At 43.0% G+C, this 18,288-nt stretch overlaps 1 protein-coding gene across 2 annotated transcripts in view; it reads left to right on the top strand.

Moving 5' to 3' along the window:
- The first annotated feature begins 1,621 nt into the window (after positions 1 to 1,621).
- The window catches only part of PTBP1 (polypyrimidine tract binding protein 1), a 31,388-nt gene continuing 14,721 nt past the window's right edge, over positions 1,622 to 18,288 (top strand). The window contains exons 1-3 of one of the 2 annotated variants that reach the window (XM_055806886.1): positions 1,622 to 1,773; positions 6,008 to 6,038; positions 17,920 to 17,995. In XM_055806886.1, the coding sequence (XP_055662861.1) occupies positions 1,766 to 1,773; positions 6,008 to 6,038; positions 17,920 to 17,995 (115 nt within the window). In that variant the 5' untranslated portion in view covers positions 1,622 to 1,765. The remainder of the gene's footprint in view (positions 1,774 to 6,007; positions 6,039 to 17,919; positions 17,996 to 18,288) is intronic. The other variant, XM_055806887.1, reaches the window with a different exon arrangement.

Below are 18,288 nucleotides of genomic sequence, written 5' to 3' on the forward strand. Positions count from 1 at the left end.
TTAATTTGCACTGTATTTTCAAAATCTTTTTCTGAACCTTCAGATACGTACCCCTGACATGGCTGTGTTACAGCTCAGGTCAGCTTCCACCAGTGGCACTGATCTAGATTCGTGCTTTACTGTTTACCACTGACAACAGAGGCAGATGGGTAGAATTGTACAAATGTTTTCACAAAAATGTCAAAAGTGAGTGGGCTGGTGAGGTACAGGGAGCCTTTCTACAGTAAGGCCAGTATTATGTTGCCTAGAAACTCTCAAAACAGGGTTACAGCTAATGAAGCCAAGATCAATGTGGACTGGACATTTGATAGTTGATTCAATGCTACACAAGGGACTTGTAGCGAGGTCTGGGACAATTAATTCTTGTGCTGCAGTCAACAGATAGGGTTATGACAAGTGAGGCAAAGAAAATGAGTAATTGCTAGTAGAATTCCCAGTGAGCAAACACTGCCTATATTTAAACAGAGACATGCAGCATTTCAGCTATAGAAGCAAACTGCTTTATAGAATGATTTTAGTGTGGAGGAACCAGCAATGTCCAGGTGGATTGGAGGAAGATCCCAGGATCTGCTCAGCCTGCAGTGGGATCCCGGCCCTGGTGGGCCTGTTCCTGAGCTGGAACAAAGTAAACACACAAGCACCGTTTACAGCCAGACCCCTGGTTCTCCCCTTTTTTTTTTTAAGGGGCCTTCATCTGGTGGCATACAAAACAATCTTGACAATCATTTTGAAGACTGCCACAGAAAGTATCTAACACAATTAAGTCCACTGTAGTAGGGTTAAATTTACTATAGAGGGTCCAGCACTTGAAAAGGAAATAATCTTTTGAAATTCCCCAAAGACAGGAAATCCGTGGATTTTACATGATCTCCGCAGGAGACCTACAGGCAACATTAAGAGTATAACAAGCTTATTTAATTAACCACTGAGGTTCACCTGCCTGGAAAAAAGAGCTGTTTTGGTCAGCAACGGTGTCAGGACTGTAACCACGGAAAAATATTATTCTGATGCTTGAGCAGAGCAGGTAGGTGTTACATCTTACCTCACAAGTTCTCTCTCTCTCCCTCACACACTGAGTAATCTTTATCCTTAAGATATTAACTGCAATTAAACAGACTTTATCCTATCTCTTAAATAAAACTTCTAGGTGATGTCTAGCGCCATTAGAAGTCCCCAGACTGCCAGTGCTAAATCACTAACCTAATTTCGGTGAGGAGCCCGCCCTCCCTTACCCGAGATGGCAACGGACGGGTGTGCGCGGCTTCCCTGCCCGTAGCCAACATGGCGGCGGCGGTCGAACCGCTTCCGCAGGCCCAGCCCGCGCTGCGAGTGACAACACAATGTGCACGTTGGGGCCCTTGCCCATATTCAAGATGGCGCCTAACGCGGTTATCCCATGCCCTGCCCCCACTCAACATGGTAGATCCGTGTGGTATTTCGGCATCCTTCCCGCTCTCAAGATGGCTCCTCCCCACCGCCTCCCCTCGCCTACCGAATGGCGCCGCGCACCGGCGCTTTGCACCGCCCCGCAGCCCGCCTGCAGCCAATAGGCTTCGCGGGAGGCGCCAGGGCGCCAACCCTCGGAGGCGGGCGATCCCCGCCCCTGCTATCAAGATGACATCTCTGATAGCCAATGGGGCGTTGGCGCGGGTGAGGCGGGCCGGGCGGCGCCGCCATTTTGTGAGTCTATAACACGGAGCGGTTGGGTTCGTTCCTGCTATTCCGGCGCCTCCACTCCGTTCCCGACGGGTCTCCTCCGTGTGCAATGGACGGGTGAGTCCCCGCCGGCCCGGGCCTCGGCGCGGGCGGCACCGTGCCGGGGGCGCTGCCGGACTCTTCCCGCGGTGCGGAGGAGGGGGAGAAGGCGGCCGAGGTTCGGGACCCGCGCCGGGGGCTGGGGCGTTACCTGAGGGGGGGGGCGCCAAGGGTGCGGCCGGGCCGCCCGGCGGGGGCGAGGCGGGAAGGGGAGGCGGCAGTCGCCGGTGGGGCCGGGAGCTGAGGGGGGCGGGCGGGGGGGTGTCTCCCGCGCGGGCCGCCCCCTCGGAGTCCCTCGCCGCGGAGCGGGGGGGAAGCGGGGACGGGGGTGGCCCCTGCTCCGCGGCCGCCGCCCCGGCGCGGCGCCTCGTGGGGACCATCCCCCGCCTCGTGTACGCGCCCTGCCGGGGGGGCTCCGCCGCCGTGTGCCGGGGTGGGGGGGCCTGCCCGGGGGGGAGGCCGCCCCGTCCCCGCCGGGGCTGGGCGGGGGGAACTCCTCCCTCGCGAGGGGCCCGGCAGGCTGCGAGCGCCGCGTGGGCGTGTGGCTGCGGGGGGGGGAGCGCGGCGCGGCGCCGGGGCGGCTCGGCCCGCGGGGGACGGCACCGGGAGCCGGCGCACCTGGCGGGGGGGGCGCAGCCGGGGCGGGCAGCTGATTCACGCCGGGGCCTTGCTGCTATTGTCTGGCGCTTTCGCAAGCGGGGGGAGGGGAGGGGGGGGGTTCTCGCTGGATTTTCTTTTGTGAGCAGCTTTTTCGATCAGCGCAACTTTTGCATCGGTTTGCAAAGAGCTGTAACGCTTTCGGGCACGGCGGGAGCTCGCTGCAAGTAAGGTTTCCATTGCAGTGTTACCTGAGAGCCGTAGGTAGAGCAGACCTGTTCTGCTCCCTCTTTCCATTGTCCGCTTCCAACTCCTTCGAGAAAAAAACTTTACTCCGTGACTCTTTGGCTCGTGTAATTATTCTGGAGCTCAACTTTTTATCTCGGGCAGCATTGATTTCTTTAATCACCACCTCATCAGATGTCTCGCTTCATAGGTGTTTGCTTGTAGAAACTGATAATTCATCGAAGGCAACTCGGTTAGAAATAAGGTCTCCATATTTCTTTTTAATTGCATGTTTTTGTAGCGAGCTGATTTTTGTTTCTTCTAGAGCGCAGTAGTTAAAGTATTTCTGAAGGCCTCCCAGTAAGCAGTCTGTTTTCCCAGAGCCCTTAAGTACGGGAAGCCCAAATTAGTGCCTCCTCGCTTCTTGCCTCGGAACACTAGTCTGGTGAGAATTAGGCGTAGTCACATGTCTGGTGGTTTTTTTACACACTGAAAAAGTGGCGTCTCAGCGTTGTTTTCACCTAAAGTCCCGTAAAAATCCTGTCCCTTGCAATTATTTTTTTAGGCTCGAAGATGCAGTGAGGTTGCTTTGCTTCTTGTAACAAGTTGCTCATCATGTTGAATGATATTAAAAACCCATCAGCATGTGAGAGAAACTGACTTTTGCCATTAGAATCTATCAGCTGTCTTCACCCTAGCTCCTAGGAAAGCTGATTTACTGTGTATGTTAAATTACTTGTTATTTGAATGTAGACATTTTAGTGTATCATATGAGTCTTAATTATATGTTATCTTTTGGAGATTGTGGTGCATGATCTGTTTACCCTGTGAAAGCTGTCTTCTGTTAAAACTTAGAAAGCTGCTTCTGAAAATAGTTTTCATTTCTGCCTAGCTGGCAGTGAGCAGTCTCCCTGGCTACAGGCTGCTTCTGTCTCCTTCTACCTAAAATGATACTTAAAGCTGTGCTTTTCAAATGATCATGTTTGAATAACTTTGTTAAAATATGCAAGGAGTTCATATGGGAAATGCTGCTTTGGAAAATGACCTAGAGGTTTTACTGGTGCCGCTTTATTCTTCCCCTTACTGCGTAGGATCTATCCCATTCCATGTAAAAAATAACTTATGAAAGGCTTTTTGCCTGTTCTTTCAGAGTTGTTTATAAAGTTTTAATCCCCTACTTATGGTTGACATGGGATGAGAGAATGAAGCTTCAGATGATTTTATTAAGCATGTGTGTGTGAACTGGAAGTATGTTGCATGTTTCTTGAATAAAAATTCTTAAATACTGTTGGTGCTTGTTTCTTGTATTCGTTTTATCAAATGGGTTACAGCAGTATTCCAGGAATCGATAATTCTTGGCAAATAAAACGGCTTTTCCTGTTGGGTAATTTTAAATGCTATCCCCTGTTAAGGCTACTTTATGTAAAACATTTCCTGTGTGTGAGGCCCACAGGAGGAACAGGAAGTAAGAGAAATGGCTCTGGGGTAAGTTTGAGAGTTTTAGAAACTTGGGAGATTCCCTGTTCTTACGCTTTGCTGGAAATAATGTTGGGGTTTTTTTAAGGTTATGAAAACTGCTGGGTTTATGTATTTTAAGTGAAGAAATGTGTGCTTTTATTTAGTAATTCTAATAGAATGATTATGGTTTCTTAAACTTGATATGTGCAGATGGGTTTAATTAGTTCATTACTGCTGGCCTTCAAAGTGCAGCAAAACCCATCTGTCTTGGTTGGTGACCAGACACCAGGGGATTGCGAAGCCCAGCATTCTCATACAGAGCGTTCTTTAAGTAGTTCACTTGGGTTAAAAAAAAAAAAAAGAAACTATCGCGTGGCTTCCTGGCAGCCGCCATTGGATCAGACTGTAACCCAGCTGTAAAGTGCTGGGTTATGATGACATGGCAGGTTGGTTTTGAAGAGGAAGTATGAGGAGCTGAGCTGGCTTATACTTGTGTTACGGCTTATTTGTGAAACATGAGTGACTTAATAAGATTGAGCAGCATTTCATTCCCTGAAAAGTTACGAATTGTTGCAGGAGGGTAGGGAAGGAAGTAGTAAATGCAAATTTTCTAGCATTAAATTGCTTCGTAGAATTGATCTTGAGTACTTCAGATCTCATAGCTGACTGAAGAATGCCTGCCCTGCCTTCTGATTCTTTGCCGTGTTTCCTTAAGGTTGCTGCAGGTCTGTTAGCTACTTCTGGATCCTTTACTCTTCTGAAATGATGGTCAGCTGTTTGAAAGATGGGAGTCTGAAAGAACAGGCAGTGCTGTGTATATATATGTCAGTTTAAAATTATAATTTCTGTGCAGTTTTGCATTGCTGCTTTGCAGTGGTTTGGAGTTTATAACAAGAAGATAAAATCTTCAGTGCAAGGTTATAACTCGGATCCGTAGACTGACTTGAGCACTCCCACAAAAAGGAGTAGGTGTTGAACTACTCGGGAAGATCACCCAGGTACCATGTGCCAAGCTGTAGACAGTCATTCGCATTCCATCAGTGAAAAGTTGCTCAAAGTAGGTGTGTGTCGTGATATGTAATGGTCACTGCTGACAAGAGCTAGCACAAGCTGCTTGAGGTACAACTAACACTATTTTTCACGTTCATCAGGAAGTCTCATTTTAGGAGGTTTAAGCTCTACCATATGCACTTAACTGTGTTTTCCTTCAGATCTGTGTTAGTGAAAAACACTATTTGTTTTCCTAAGTAGAAAAAAATTGATAGAGGAACCTTGTGTACAGGCATACCCCAATCTGGGAGCTGCCTGGACCTCTTCCCTGCTCTTTCTAATTGCGCTTTGTTAGTCTGGCACTGGTCTGGCTCCAGTGGTGTTAGCATGGCTGGAGGGCTGCTGTAAGCCTGGCACCGACTCTTGGCTTGGCTGAGAAAACAGCCCAAACTCGGTGTGGTGTGTGCTGTCTGTTTCGGGTACCACTGGAGCTGTAGCATTAGTAGTCTTCGCTATTGACTTGATAATTTTGCTAGAGGTAGCCTCTTTACAGCCTAGCAGAGGTTACTTCTTTGAATAGAAGGTTGTTAAGAATTGTAGAAGTGAATATTGGTGATGGAGTTGACTTCTGATCTTTTGGTCTTGGTTTAATCAGCGGTGTGTTCAAATTGCATCGCATTCCCATGGAGAATGCTAGGCTGTGTTAACTGTGGGTTTTTTGGTCGTAGCCCCCCATGGTACCCTTGCAAAAGGAGCAAACTTTGCTGTAGGAAGTCGAAGAGCTGCAGTTTTCTAGCACTGCTGGGTCTTGGGTCTCCACCATCACAATCTAATAATTTTTCTTTGTATAAACTGTCCTTGGCTCACTTGCAAAGACAACTGTGCACTTTGACTTGCTTTTTTCTTACTACTGTAAACTATGCTGGATATTTGTGGCAAACCTATCTAACTTTTTTAATCCTTTTCTTTCTTTTTTCTACAGCATTGTCCAAGATATAACAGTTGGTACAAAGGTAGGCACTTCTCACTTTTTCTCTCTTTTTACACTGCTCAGCATCTGACCTAGTTTTAGCCTCACCAAATGTAGATCTTCAGCTTTAAAGGGTTATTTCTGGTACCATGTAAATTGGTTTTAACCAGAAGGTAATTTAGTTTTCATGTGCATTTAAAACTTTTATTATGGCTCAGCGTTTAGCTCTTGGCTTTTGGACATTGATTATCAACTGTCAGAACTTTATTGCATTTAGAAACAGCCCTTTCCCTTACTAAAATGTCAAGCCATGCATGTTATTTGTGTGCTAGACAATGCTTCTCAATGAAGAAATTGGTCCTTTTTCTTTTGAGAACTCAATTTCCTTTGTTTATGTGAATTCTTGTTCAGTTATATATCAAAAATCCTTCTGCCACAGAAAACTGAGTGTTTAGCTGTTGATTTTTATCTCTTGCGAGTACAGTAAATATGACCTTTACCCTTCTAGTCTCAGGTTTTGAAAGTGCAGACTTAGCCCTAAAACTCAAAGTGCTGACAGGAGCCTCCTTATCTGCTGTGTGTGGTAATGGGCTGTTGTGTTCACAGGATAAAAGCTCATTCCTGTGAAATGTTAAACTGGAATGTGCAGGATAGACTGGCACTCCCTCATGTACTAAAGGTTTTTCATTTTACTTCATGGACATTGTAGCTAAATGCTCTGGGATCAGGATTACAGTAAGTTCAGCCCTGCCGAGTTCTTTTTATTAGATAGTATGTGTGTGAATATTGGCCCCCGAAGTGGTAGTATGACATCTTTTTTTTAATGACCCAGGTTGTGTGGTTATTAGCATCTTCATTATTAACTGAGAAAGATGGGTGTGGCAACTTCATAGGCTGGTGAAGTGATGGTGTGTGATAGGACAAATCTGAAGTAGAGCTGAGCTTGGGTAGCATGAGCTGTTAGGTCTACTTAAGCAGAGAGAGAATTTTCTGCTAGACCACAAATTGGATTTTGTGTTGGAAATACAAAATGAGATGTGACTGCTGTTAAGCATAGGCATGCTTGTTAGTGCTTCAGGGCTTCTGACAACATTAAATGCATGAAGGGGCTCGGTTTAATAGCTGTAGGGGAACGGTTATTCGTAACTCTTTCTCATATGAGAATCTGAAGTTTGAATTAATCGTAGTGCCATAAGTAGTGTCTGGTTGTGGTTGAGAATGTTGTCTGCTGCAGAAGACTTTAGTTTGCCATCAGAGGAAGAGGAGGAGGAAGGGCTTGTGCCTGGACAATAAGGCTGGCTAATAATGTAGAGCCTTTATAAAAGGTAGCCTGAGTCACCCCTCAACTGCTGTAGAGCAATTTGATACAACATCTTCTAGTAAACTGATTAATCTAAGTAAAAGTCCCCTCAGTTGGCTTTAACAATGTGTAATTTTCAGCTTTAGGTTCTTGCAGCTTTAAGAAGTGGTTTTATGTAACTAAACTTGACCAGGAAATTTCTGAAACTATAATTGTAGTCCTCTCAGTGAATCTTGAAAAGCTTCAGGATGTGGTATTGCATGCATCATCACTCCCATCTGTGGGGTGACTTCAGTCTGTAGCATAGTATGGTCAGACCTCTAGAATGAGGACTGGGAGAAATCCCACCCAGGCACACAAGGTAGAACTGTGACCACAGTTAGGCAGGTTGTGGGGTGGGGAGTGGTGAGACAAAAGTGTGCATCAAAATGAGGTTTCTTGTCAGGTCAGACAAGGCAGGTTTTGAGAAAGTTGAAACAAAATTTTAAGAGTGGCAGAAGGAAAGGAAAGCTGAATCATCTTGATAAAGGTAAGTTTTAAAATTACTTTTGACATAGCAATGTTATCTGCTTATGTTTAAATAAGTCATTGAATATAGCAGTGCAGATCATGTAATAGAATCACATTCTTGAATGTTATGGTATAACATGTTATACATGTCACGGATTTGCTTAGGTAAGTCAGAACCATGTTGGTGCACAGCTAGGAACAAAACAAAGGCTTCTTGTATGCCTGCATCCTCTGCATGGCTGTGTGCAGGTCAGCTATGTCCAGACAGCTTCCCCATACTCTGCTTGCTTGTACTACTCAAAATCATCTGACTGCAGGACTCTTGCACAGAGAGAGGTACAGGCACCTCTGTTTCAAAAAGCTGTGTAACCAAATCGTGTATCAATTGCCTCTTAAAAATACTTAACCTCTGTGGTAAGTGTAAGACCTCATTGGCTACGGCTCTTTGGAAATTTTGCTGTTGCTTTTGTCTGTTGTTTCCGCTTCAATCTACCCTCCTTTTGGTTTGTCAGTATGTAATTTGAAGGGACAGCAGAAGGTTTCTGTCAGTGTTGCCTTTGCTGAAGTAACTACAGCGATAGAGCTCTGTTTATCCATCAGCAGTTGTTTGATCCCTGGGATATCACTGAAATCACTTCAAGGATTAACTGATTCCCCACCTTCAGAAGCAGATGATCTTTACAATTGCTTGATAACTTAAAATAATGCTGTGGAACTGTAGTTCTGTAGTCTGCTGACTTTTTATAAAAACACATTCATAGAAATGAGATTCAGGTGGAGCTAGGACTACTTTGTGTGTCCATTCAGAAAGCTCTGCTTGCCAAGAGAGCTTCCTGGCTGAGCTTCTAAATTAGATGTGAAAACTTGAGCTGGAAAACTTTTTAATCTGAGGTGCATACATTCTTGCCATATATGTACAAAGAGGTTAAGAGTGGTGCTCCAAGTTTAAGGTATTAGAAAATTACAGTCCCCAAAAGCTGTTGCCTCCTGTCATACTTTAGGTGCTATGTTCCTGAGACACCAGTAGACCTTTATGATGATCTGCTGTGGTGACAGAAATGTCCCAAAGTTGGAGAACTTTCAGACAAGCAGGAAGAGTGCCTGGGACTTAAAACCCTGCTGATCAAACTGTCAAAGATAACTTAACAATGGCCTCTTGGTTGTCTTCCTATTGCCAGTGTTCCCGGTTGCAAAGTGTAACTTTGAAATCAAGGACTTTGTGAAAGGATGTATCAAGTTTGATTTACTTTATTGTTTCAAAAGGCTGGCACTTTTTTTTAGGATTTTCTCACATCCTTAATTTACCTATTAAGGTAGACACACCTGCCTCAATTGTTCCGAGGTCTTAGTTATATTTAGGATCTGTAACTGAAGAAGTCCCCACGTGTTCTCATGGCTTACTACTTGAGCACTGTCCTGCCTGATGGTCCTGTTCTTAATCAGGATGATAATTGTAGTAGCCATTCCTGGGCTTCACTAGTCCGTAGGCTCTTCAAAGTGTGTGAATTTGTTTAGGAAGCTCGTTGTTATTCTGGTATGGGGCTCTTGATGCACAGCCTTCTGGAATGTCCTGCAGATTAGAAACACATGATTTGAGACTTATTTCTTCCCATGGTTTCATTGCTGTCTAACAGGGAAGGAAGTAGGCCTTAAGATGGAGGCACTGTGTTTGAAGTCCAAGGTACTAGGTGTGACCCCTGCAGTTGCTTCTTCTAAGTAATTTAATCAAGATCACTCTCTGTATCTCCTTTCCCTTTCTTTAATTTTCCTAGATATTGCTACTGTTTTAGGCTCTGGTCTCTGACCAGGACTGACTCACTAGAAAGAGTATGAGCTATATGTCATTGTTCTTTAAGTGAAATTGCATTTCAGTGATTGAAAAAAGTCTCAGAATAGTTTAGGTGCCAAATAATCTTGTAGCTTGTTAAGTTGAGCTGGTTTTGGAAGTTGATGCTTCCAGAAACAAAAAAAAAAAAACCACTTCTGTGGCATTTGAGAAGTTAATTTTTAAAACAGGGTTTGCTAGAGTGTGATACCGGCTGACTGCATAGAAGTGATTTGTGATCAAGCCAGGATCTTTGCCATGGGAACAGTAATTATGGCTTCAGGCAGTGGGCCAAGAATGTTGTGAGGAAATTCCAGTCCCCTCCTATGGCTTTAGTTAGAGGCTGCAACAAGCTGGCTCTTGTGGCCACTAACAGGCATGATCACACGTGTAAGCCACATGTTGGTAGCAAGGTACATGGATGGTAGTGCCTTTTGGCAAGCATTGTGTCAGCTGGATGTGGTAAATAGCTTGATCTAATCTGTGTTAGCCTTGCATGCAGGTTTTACGCACCTGTATCTTCAACTTGTAGATAACTGTCCTTTGCAGGACATTTGGTAAGCCCTCTGGTTGGATTATGAAAACAGTTTGCATCTGTATTAAGTTCAATGGGAATTTTAGCTATTGGCTGAAGCAGAGGTGCTAAGCAAGATTGTTACTACAGGCTTATCAGCTATTAGATCTGTTTAAAGCAGTTTCTCTATTGCATCTAAACCAATTTTTTTGTGGAAGCCAGCTCAAATTACTTACAGTTGGAAAGGAAATGAGCTGTGACTCCTGTTGTAGGTGAAAATTAATTTGTGTGAGGCTTTCTAGAAAATGATCAGTTAATAAAAAGGTTGTAGAAAATATTCCAGTTTAACCTCAGGCCTACTTTGCCCTCAATCTCTGATTTAAAAAAAATTAGCGAAATATTTAACCCACATCAATTTATTGAGCTTTATCTTTTTAATCCCTCAAGTGTGGGGATAGACGCTGGCCTCTGAGTCACTGACAGCTGTTCCAAGTATTGTCAAATGAGAAAATGCAGATGTACTGGTGCCACATCTGTGGCCATCTCACACTAGTAAGAAGAGTAGGCATTATTTAATTTAAAATTCTGTGTGATTCTGGTATAGCTGTCTTTCAGGCTTCATATGGAAACTGGTTGAATACTGTGCTTAGTTCAGCAAGTGTGTTCTGGTAATCCCAATGTAATGATTGCTCGGTGTTTGCCAAAGCAGATTGCAGTTATTACACAACTGCAATTTAGATGAGATTGAATTACTGCAGAGTTCCTTCTAAACCTGCATGTTCAGTTCGGCCTTTCACAGATTTAGGCACAAAATGTTCTTTTTTTTTTGCAGGTTCCATTTTTCCCAAAGTGACTCATCCAGCAGTATTTCTTTTCTGTTAGTATTTGTATTAAGCTTTACCAAGGATCTGTCTGCTCCACTGCAATGACTTTAAAAGCTCAAGGTTGACTACTAGTTAAGTTTCAACTTGGGAACAGTGTGTCATAAAGCTTGGGTGTGTGCTGCCCTACAAAGCCAGAATGACTGCATTACAGCAGTACTTGGAGTTTAGGAATTTTGTGCTATTTAAAACGGCCACACCTTTTATTTGCTCAAAGGGCAGGTTTGTTTCACAGGGTGTCTCCATAGTAGCAAAGACTGAGAAAGAAAGGGAGGGGCTGATGAGATGAGTGGGTTGAGGATCCGGCTTAGCTCTCAAGCTGCTGTGTGCTTGGGCTTGGAATGCATGTTGCAAAATCTCAAGTCATGTTGTGTGACCAATCGTTTTAATGTAATACTGAAGTTCCCAGTGTCTTTTAGGAACTCTAAAATCATCTGCATACTATAGAAATGGTACCAGCTGTTGTGGCAGTGAGTTACGTAGGAAACTTCTCCTAAGCACTAAATGCTTTGCACTACTCTGACCAACTAACCTAGTTTCAAAGCTGCTGAAAGTGTGTGTACCTGGTATGCTGTGGTGTATCTTAGTGGGAAGTTCACCATGCTGGCTCTTCTGTAAAGGTATTAGACTAAATCTTGTCCAGACAAGAGTGAGGTGATAACAACTTAAAAAAGCCTTAAGTGGTAGGTGACAGGTATTTGACCCCTGCTGAACACAGCATAGTTTATAAAAAAAGTATGTACTCAAGCCTGCCAGATAGGCCTCCACCACAAGGTCACTGTATCAATGTAGTATGATATGCTGGGTTGGATTTAATTTGATAAATGATACAGGGGTTTCTGTATCTGATTTAGTACATACAAATCAGCCATAAGCAATCTGGTGGACTAAATTGGTTGTTGTTTCCTCCCCTCCCCCCAGGTCTTGCTTTTGGTTCTGATCAGATAATAAATTGGGTGTAGCAGTGGGGTGATACACTGCGCTTGTTGCTGCTCCTTCCAGACTGGACAGCAGTATCACACTATGCTTAGCAGCAACCTCAGAGGCTATAGTCTTCAGCATCTCAAAATTTTGTCGTGTTCTTAACTTTCCAACTCTACTAGGACTGAAGAAGGATGGAGGTGTATTGTGTGCTCTTCAGAGACATTTCCAAGGAAAAGTTGACTCGTGTTTTCAGTTTGTGACCCAAATTGAATGTTTTTTACACTGCTCTACCTTTAAATGACTAAAGAGTGTTGGAGGCAGGAGTGGGGAAAAGAAGGGCATGTAGGGGTAACATAAGGCAGCCTTGCTGGAAGTGACTCTTCTGTGGAAGACGAGGAAAACTGGCATCCTGGTAGTTTAAATTTAGTTCCATTCCTAGCTCTTGAATCTCTCAGCAAAAAATGTTGGAATGTAACATGAGTGTGAATAAATGATGTCATCAGACTGGATTTCTTATTAGTTTCTTCGCAAATTATTTGAGCTGTGAACTGAAGTATCAGAGTACATTCTTCCATTCCTCTGGGATCAACCTCGTACAGAGCCCTTGAAGCATGCTTCAGAGGCGCTCCATTCTTTCTGTGCTCAAAGACATTTTTTGCTTCTTTCATCAGAGCAAAGGGCTTGCGTGAGCCTCTGAATGACTTATGTCTCATTTTGTGTGTAAAATATTATGGTGGTCTTTCACTGGGTCCCAAATCTTTTTACAAATGTAGGGAAAGTGAAGTAGAATGATGCTTGTGTGCTCTGGTCAGGCAGACTTACAAGACTTCTGACAGGGTTTTTTTAATCTGAACTTGGGGAAAAGCAGTCCAGAGACTTCTAACAGTATAGGGTTTTTCTTGGTTTATTTTCAGAGGCGGATTTTCCAGGTGTATCTGTTACCTGCTTTGCTTTTTGTAAGTGCATGTCAGATGATGATGGCCTCCTCAATCTACCTCTTCCCTCACCAGGAGGAGGGATACTGCTGTCCTTCGTTTAAAATTTAGAGCAGTGTAAGGTGCTCCATGTCCAAAGGCAGAGAATGTTCCTGCTTTGTAGGATTTCCTCAGTGAGCCAGGGAAAGGGTTTTTTTTTCCTAGAATTTGGGCTTGTCTAGCCTGTAGCTTGTTGGCCTTTCTAAGTCATTCTCCTCTTTCTTTCCATATGTCCCGAGTATTTTTGCTCTTGCCTGGGTCTTTGCTTTCTGCCTGTAACTTGTTGCTGCCTGAAAATTGATTAGTATCACCGGTTGTCTTGAAATTAATACTTTTATGGTAGTTTAGTATGTATTTGTTTGTAGCCTTTTGCTTAGGCAGAATGCAGTTGATTTATTGTAATCCATTTAAAATAAATGACTGGATCTTAAGCAGATAAAGGATTATATAGGGCAGCTGAGAATTTTTGTAGCAGTTCTAGGTGTGCTGGCAGAAGATGAGGCAGTCTCTGGCTTCGTTCCAAACTGGTAAAGTTAAGGTAAAATCCTAGTGACAAGAAGGCAATTTGTGGTTCTCATACGAATTAGCAGTTGCTTTTTAAGCTGTGAAGGCCTAGACAAAATACAGATTCTTGGAGCTTGTTAAAACTTTATGCCTTCCCCCTCCCCCCTGCTTTAGTTTGGGGGGTGGTCAAAAAGATAACTAAGAAAAATATTAGAAGTCCACCTTGTGGCAGACTGCCTTTCTCTAATTGAGTAAAGGGAACTAAAGTAGTACTGATAGCAAGACTACACAAAGCATGGGTGTTTTATTAAATTAATGCAGCTTGAGCAATAGACCTTTTGTAGCTGTGAGTGTTGCAGACAAAAGGAGGCTGCTGTCATAGAAACGCTCCCAGGCAGCGTTTTACCTGGTAGTATGTGTACTGACTGGTGATTTTGGTGATAAGAAATAGCCTTACCCTGGTCTAGGTAAGATCTGGCAGTGTAACTTCAAATGTGGTATTTGTTTTCTGTAAACAGGAAGAGATTTTTTTCTCAAATGATGAATTTTGTCGAGGGGTGTTACTGTTAGCACACTTGCTTCTGCTAATCTTGTCATTAAAATACTAGCTGCAAAAGAATTGGCTAATAACAGAAATGTCAATGTAAATTGATGTCTCTTGTGAGCAGGGATGTGAACTTCAGAACCTGAAGAACTGTCTTGAATGAAGTGCTGCATGGTTTGGCCCTCCCCATGGTAGTCAGAGAATGAAAAAAGCAGAGAAGTAGTGTTGTGGGTTGATGCTGGTGAGCAACTGAGCACCCACATAGCTGTCTGCTGGCTTTGCATAGTTTTAAATTTAAACAAAAGAATATAATACTTCAGAATCGATAGCTGTTGTACTGCCTTTTCCAATATAATTCAAGATATCCAATGGATATGTTGTTGGTGAGAAACTTCAAACTTTTTTTTTTTTAAAAAAACAGGCTCATGTCGGTTCCTCTGGCTCTACTGAATCAGTCTTAATTGGTGTGGAGCATTTGAATTTATAACATGGTTTTAAAGCTTATTCATAGCTTCTAACATCTACAGAAAGGAAAGGCATTAGAGTCTGGAAAGAGATGATGGCAGTCACTGCAAGTGTAAAGACAGACAACTGCTACAGGCTCCTGCTGAAGTTGCCAATACTGAGTGCAGATTAATAGAGCACTTGTTTTCAGTTTGCCTCAGGTTAGGTCATTCCAAAAAGCAACCGTCAATAGAGGCTTCTTGTGGTCATCTGAGATCAGCTCTAACAGTAACAGAGGAAAAGCGAATGCTGATGGAAAGTCATAGTTGATGCAATTTCTGTCTGTTGGAGGGAGATTGCCAGCGCTGGTCTGTGCCTGTGTGAGGATGGGAGCACTGGGTAACTCCTTGCTGCATTGGGTGTGCTCCTCTTAGCTTTGCACTTTAAAAGCTGTTCTTCTAAAAGGGAATCTGTGTGGAGTAACTTTGTAACTGGACAGTACTCTGTATGTACTGTCCATGAACTTCCTTGTGTAGAGCAAAAGACCTTGGAATAATTGCAGTTTTCAAACTGCTGCAGTCTTCCCTCTTCGTTTGCATGTGATTCCAGCTGGGAAGCTTACAAATTGACTGCTGCTTCTTTTGATGTCAAACAATCATCCCCCTCTGCCTCCTGGCTCTGGTCACAGTGGGCAGCACAGGCTGTCTCCAAGATAAGAGGGGAGTGGATTTGAAATTGCTCCTTCGTTAAAGAAACATTGACATGTGGAAACGAGCAGCAATGAGCATTCCTTCTCAAAGTGCCCTGCAAGTAAATTTTCAAATATGTGAGAAAATGTTTATTTTAAACAAGCCATTAGGAAAGTTAAATTTGGGGAATTTAAATTCTTTCCATAATAGTGTAAATGTTTGTTTTTCCAGTTTATAGTTTCCTAGTGTTGCCTCCATGAGAGCCAAATATGTGGCTTGTTCTCCTGGAGTTTCCATGATGGATTGCAAGTGCTGCCCGAGTATGCTTGCACAGATGCATTGATTCATACTGGGAGTGCTGGAGTTCTGTATGTTCAGAAATTTACAAGTTGTTATTTAAGAACATGTTTTAAAAAGGTCCAGGACCATTAAGGCCTGATGTAAGGGATTTCATGAGGCCAGTAAACACTTTTCTGCATTGGTAGGGCTTTTGTTTGCTGGTGGTAGGTGCCAGTTGTATTCCAGGCCACAGAAAGTAAGGCCATACCTGTAGCGTGTGCAGCAGTTGAGGCACAAAAGCATTTTTACAGTAAACTGCTGGAATTTTTTTTTAGCTTTGGAATTATGCATTAATTTGAGTCATCAAAAGGATGGGATCACTGTCTAATAGCCTCCCAGACTAGCTTGCCTCTTGCTGTACTCAGGAATTGAGGTGCTAATTAGAACAGCTGTTAAAAGGCCCATTCCTAATTACTACACCATGTTAGAAGAAGGAGCCCTTGCTGGGTGCCCACAGCCTTTTGTGGAACCTGGGTCAGCACTTGCAGGTGGCCAGCAGCAGCACATGAACCGTGGTTTTGGAACCTGGCCTGATTTCTCGTATTCAGGACATCAAAGTCCTTCAGCTTGTCTTTGAAGAGCTAGCAGTGAGTAGTTAAACAAGAAATTCAAGATTTGAGGGGGAAAGAGAAAACCCAAAACCTGTATTTGTAATTTGGTGTTCTGGGGCTCTTGTGTGACCTACTTTTCCAACCTGTTTGTTGGGGAAGTGAGTGGAGAGCTTTTGTTGTTGTGCAGATACTGTTTCTGCAGGTGCCACCAGGTATAGGGCATGTGGAAGATAGTGTTTCTGGTAGCCACAGTGTGAAGCAGGGTATGTTTCCATCGAGATGGGTGGGAGTTAGCCAAGGCAGGGATGAGCTCTGTTCTGTTCTTTTTTCTGTGGCATTTCTGTGTAAAAGTACTGTAGAATATTATGAGAAAGTTCTTTTATATGTTAGATTTATATTATCAGATTTGCTTGTAGCTTATAATGGGATTTCAGATCTTCTATGTAACTTACATGAAATTAAGCCATACTGATTTTAAGCTGTATGATGTATATAAGTATAGATTGTGCTAAGTGATTTGTAGTCTTGTTTGCTTTTGTCCTAGTAATGTTTTTCATACCTCCTGCTTGGGTTAGACTAGTCTTGGTCAGTTAAGGTGATGTTGGGGTGACTCTAAGGGAATACTGTAACAGTGTGAAATGTGTACATTGCATACACTAATCTGTTCTATAGATATGTTTAGCTTTGTTTGCAGGGAGTGGAGATTCAATGTGGAGAATGCAATTCAATAACTTTGTGCAAGTAGATTGAATTATACCTACAGCTACCAAAAAGCTTAGAATAAGTAAACTATCATTCTGCAATACCAGTTGGTTTAGATAGTCTAATTTCAGTAGAAACAGAACTCTGTCAAATGTTTTCTTCCTCAACAGAGTTGAATGCACAGTGCTGTGGTAAGAAAAATCAAAGAATTAAGCTCTTGGGATGTACTGTGCTACCCACAGCTTCTTGTTCTGCAAGTAGCCATGTTGACTTTAACGTAGAACAATTCCTAGTGTGAAAGGCAGTAGAGAATGGGATTATGGAGACTTTGTACCTGTGGTACTCGGGCTTCTCTGCTTCAGAATGCTGGTCTGTCTTTTGACTTAAGTGCGCTTACTCTGAGACTTTATGGTACTGTTGTCCTAGAAGCTGTTGCTGCTGTTCTGGGGGTTGTGGCTAGAAAACAAACCAGTGACCAGACTGTTTGGTACTAGAGCCCAGATGTTATATGTGGACCTATTTCTGCTGCAAAAATTGTAAAATAGCTTTTTGCTAGTAGCTTTACTTCCCTGATGTGCTCTTCTTTGGGGGGGTAAGGAGAGGAAGAACTCCTTTCTTTGAGGTCTCAATTTGACAAAGTTGCATCTCTCTACTTGTAACTGGAAAGTCCACATCTTTGGTAATTGCTAAGTCATACACTAACAGTGTTGGCCAGCTTCTGATAACTTGTCTTTTGCTTAAGGCTTCCTTACTTCTGGTAACCCACAGCGAAATAATCTCTGTCCTCTTGATGAATGCCAGGAGGCCTATCTGGTTTGCTATTCTGTACAAGTAGCGTATTGTTCTAGCTCAACTTAAAAGAATGAGAATCTTGTCTGATACAAGTAGTCAGAAATCTGTTTTGTTAGATAAAATAGGAGAATGTAAGTAACAGTGCACAACACCGCATTTAGTGGCTTCAGACAATTCAGCAATGCTTCAACTCCTAAAATCCCTAATACTTAGCTGAAAAGAGATACTGGATAGTGCTACTCCATTACTAAATTGGATCTTACTTATATTTAATTTATGGAGGTGAGGCTCATTGCCCACTGTCTGTATGTTTTCACTTAAGCTTCTGTTCAGCTTCTCTACAGCTTAATCTCAATTGTTCTGCTTTAGGAGAACCTGAGTAGAATTTAGTAAACATGCTGTCAGTTTACCTTTCATCTTTTCTTTTCCAGCGGGGATCTGACGAGCTTTTCTCTACTTGTGTTACTAACGGACCCTTTATCATGAGCAGCAACTCTTCTTCTGCAGGTAATATTGCCTATAAAAAAGCATAGCAACTTAAGGCTTGCAAATACTATGAGGAGGTCTGTTTTTTCCCCACATAGTCTTAAGTACTCAAGGAAGAGATTTTAAAATTTTATTAGGCTTTTGTAGGACAGTGCTTAATAATAAACTTCTGCCCTATGCCCTTAAAAGGTTAGTAGACTAAATAAAATTGTTGCAGGACAGTTGCTAAAATGATTTTATAGAATTAGAATGTACAGGCTTTGCTGTAAACTGCTATACTTAAAGCACAGTTGAATTTTATGTGAGGTTATTTT

This window comes from Falco peregrinus, chromosome 5, assembly GCF_023634155.1.
Source record: "Falco peregrinus isolate bFalPer1 chromosome 5, bFalPer1.pri, whole genome shotgun sequence".
Taxonomy (NCBI): Eukaryota; Metazoa; Chordata; class Aves; order Falconiformes; family Falconidae; genus Falco; species Falco peregrinus.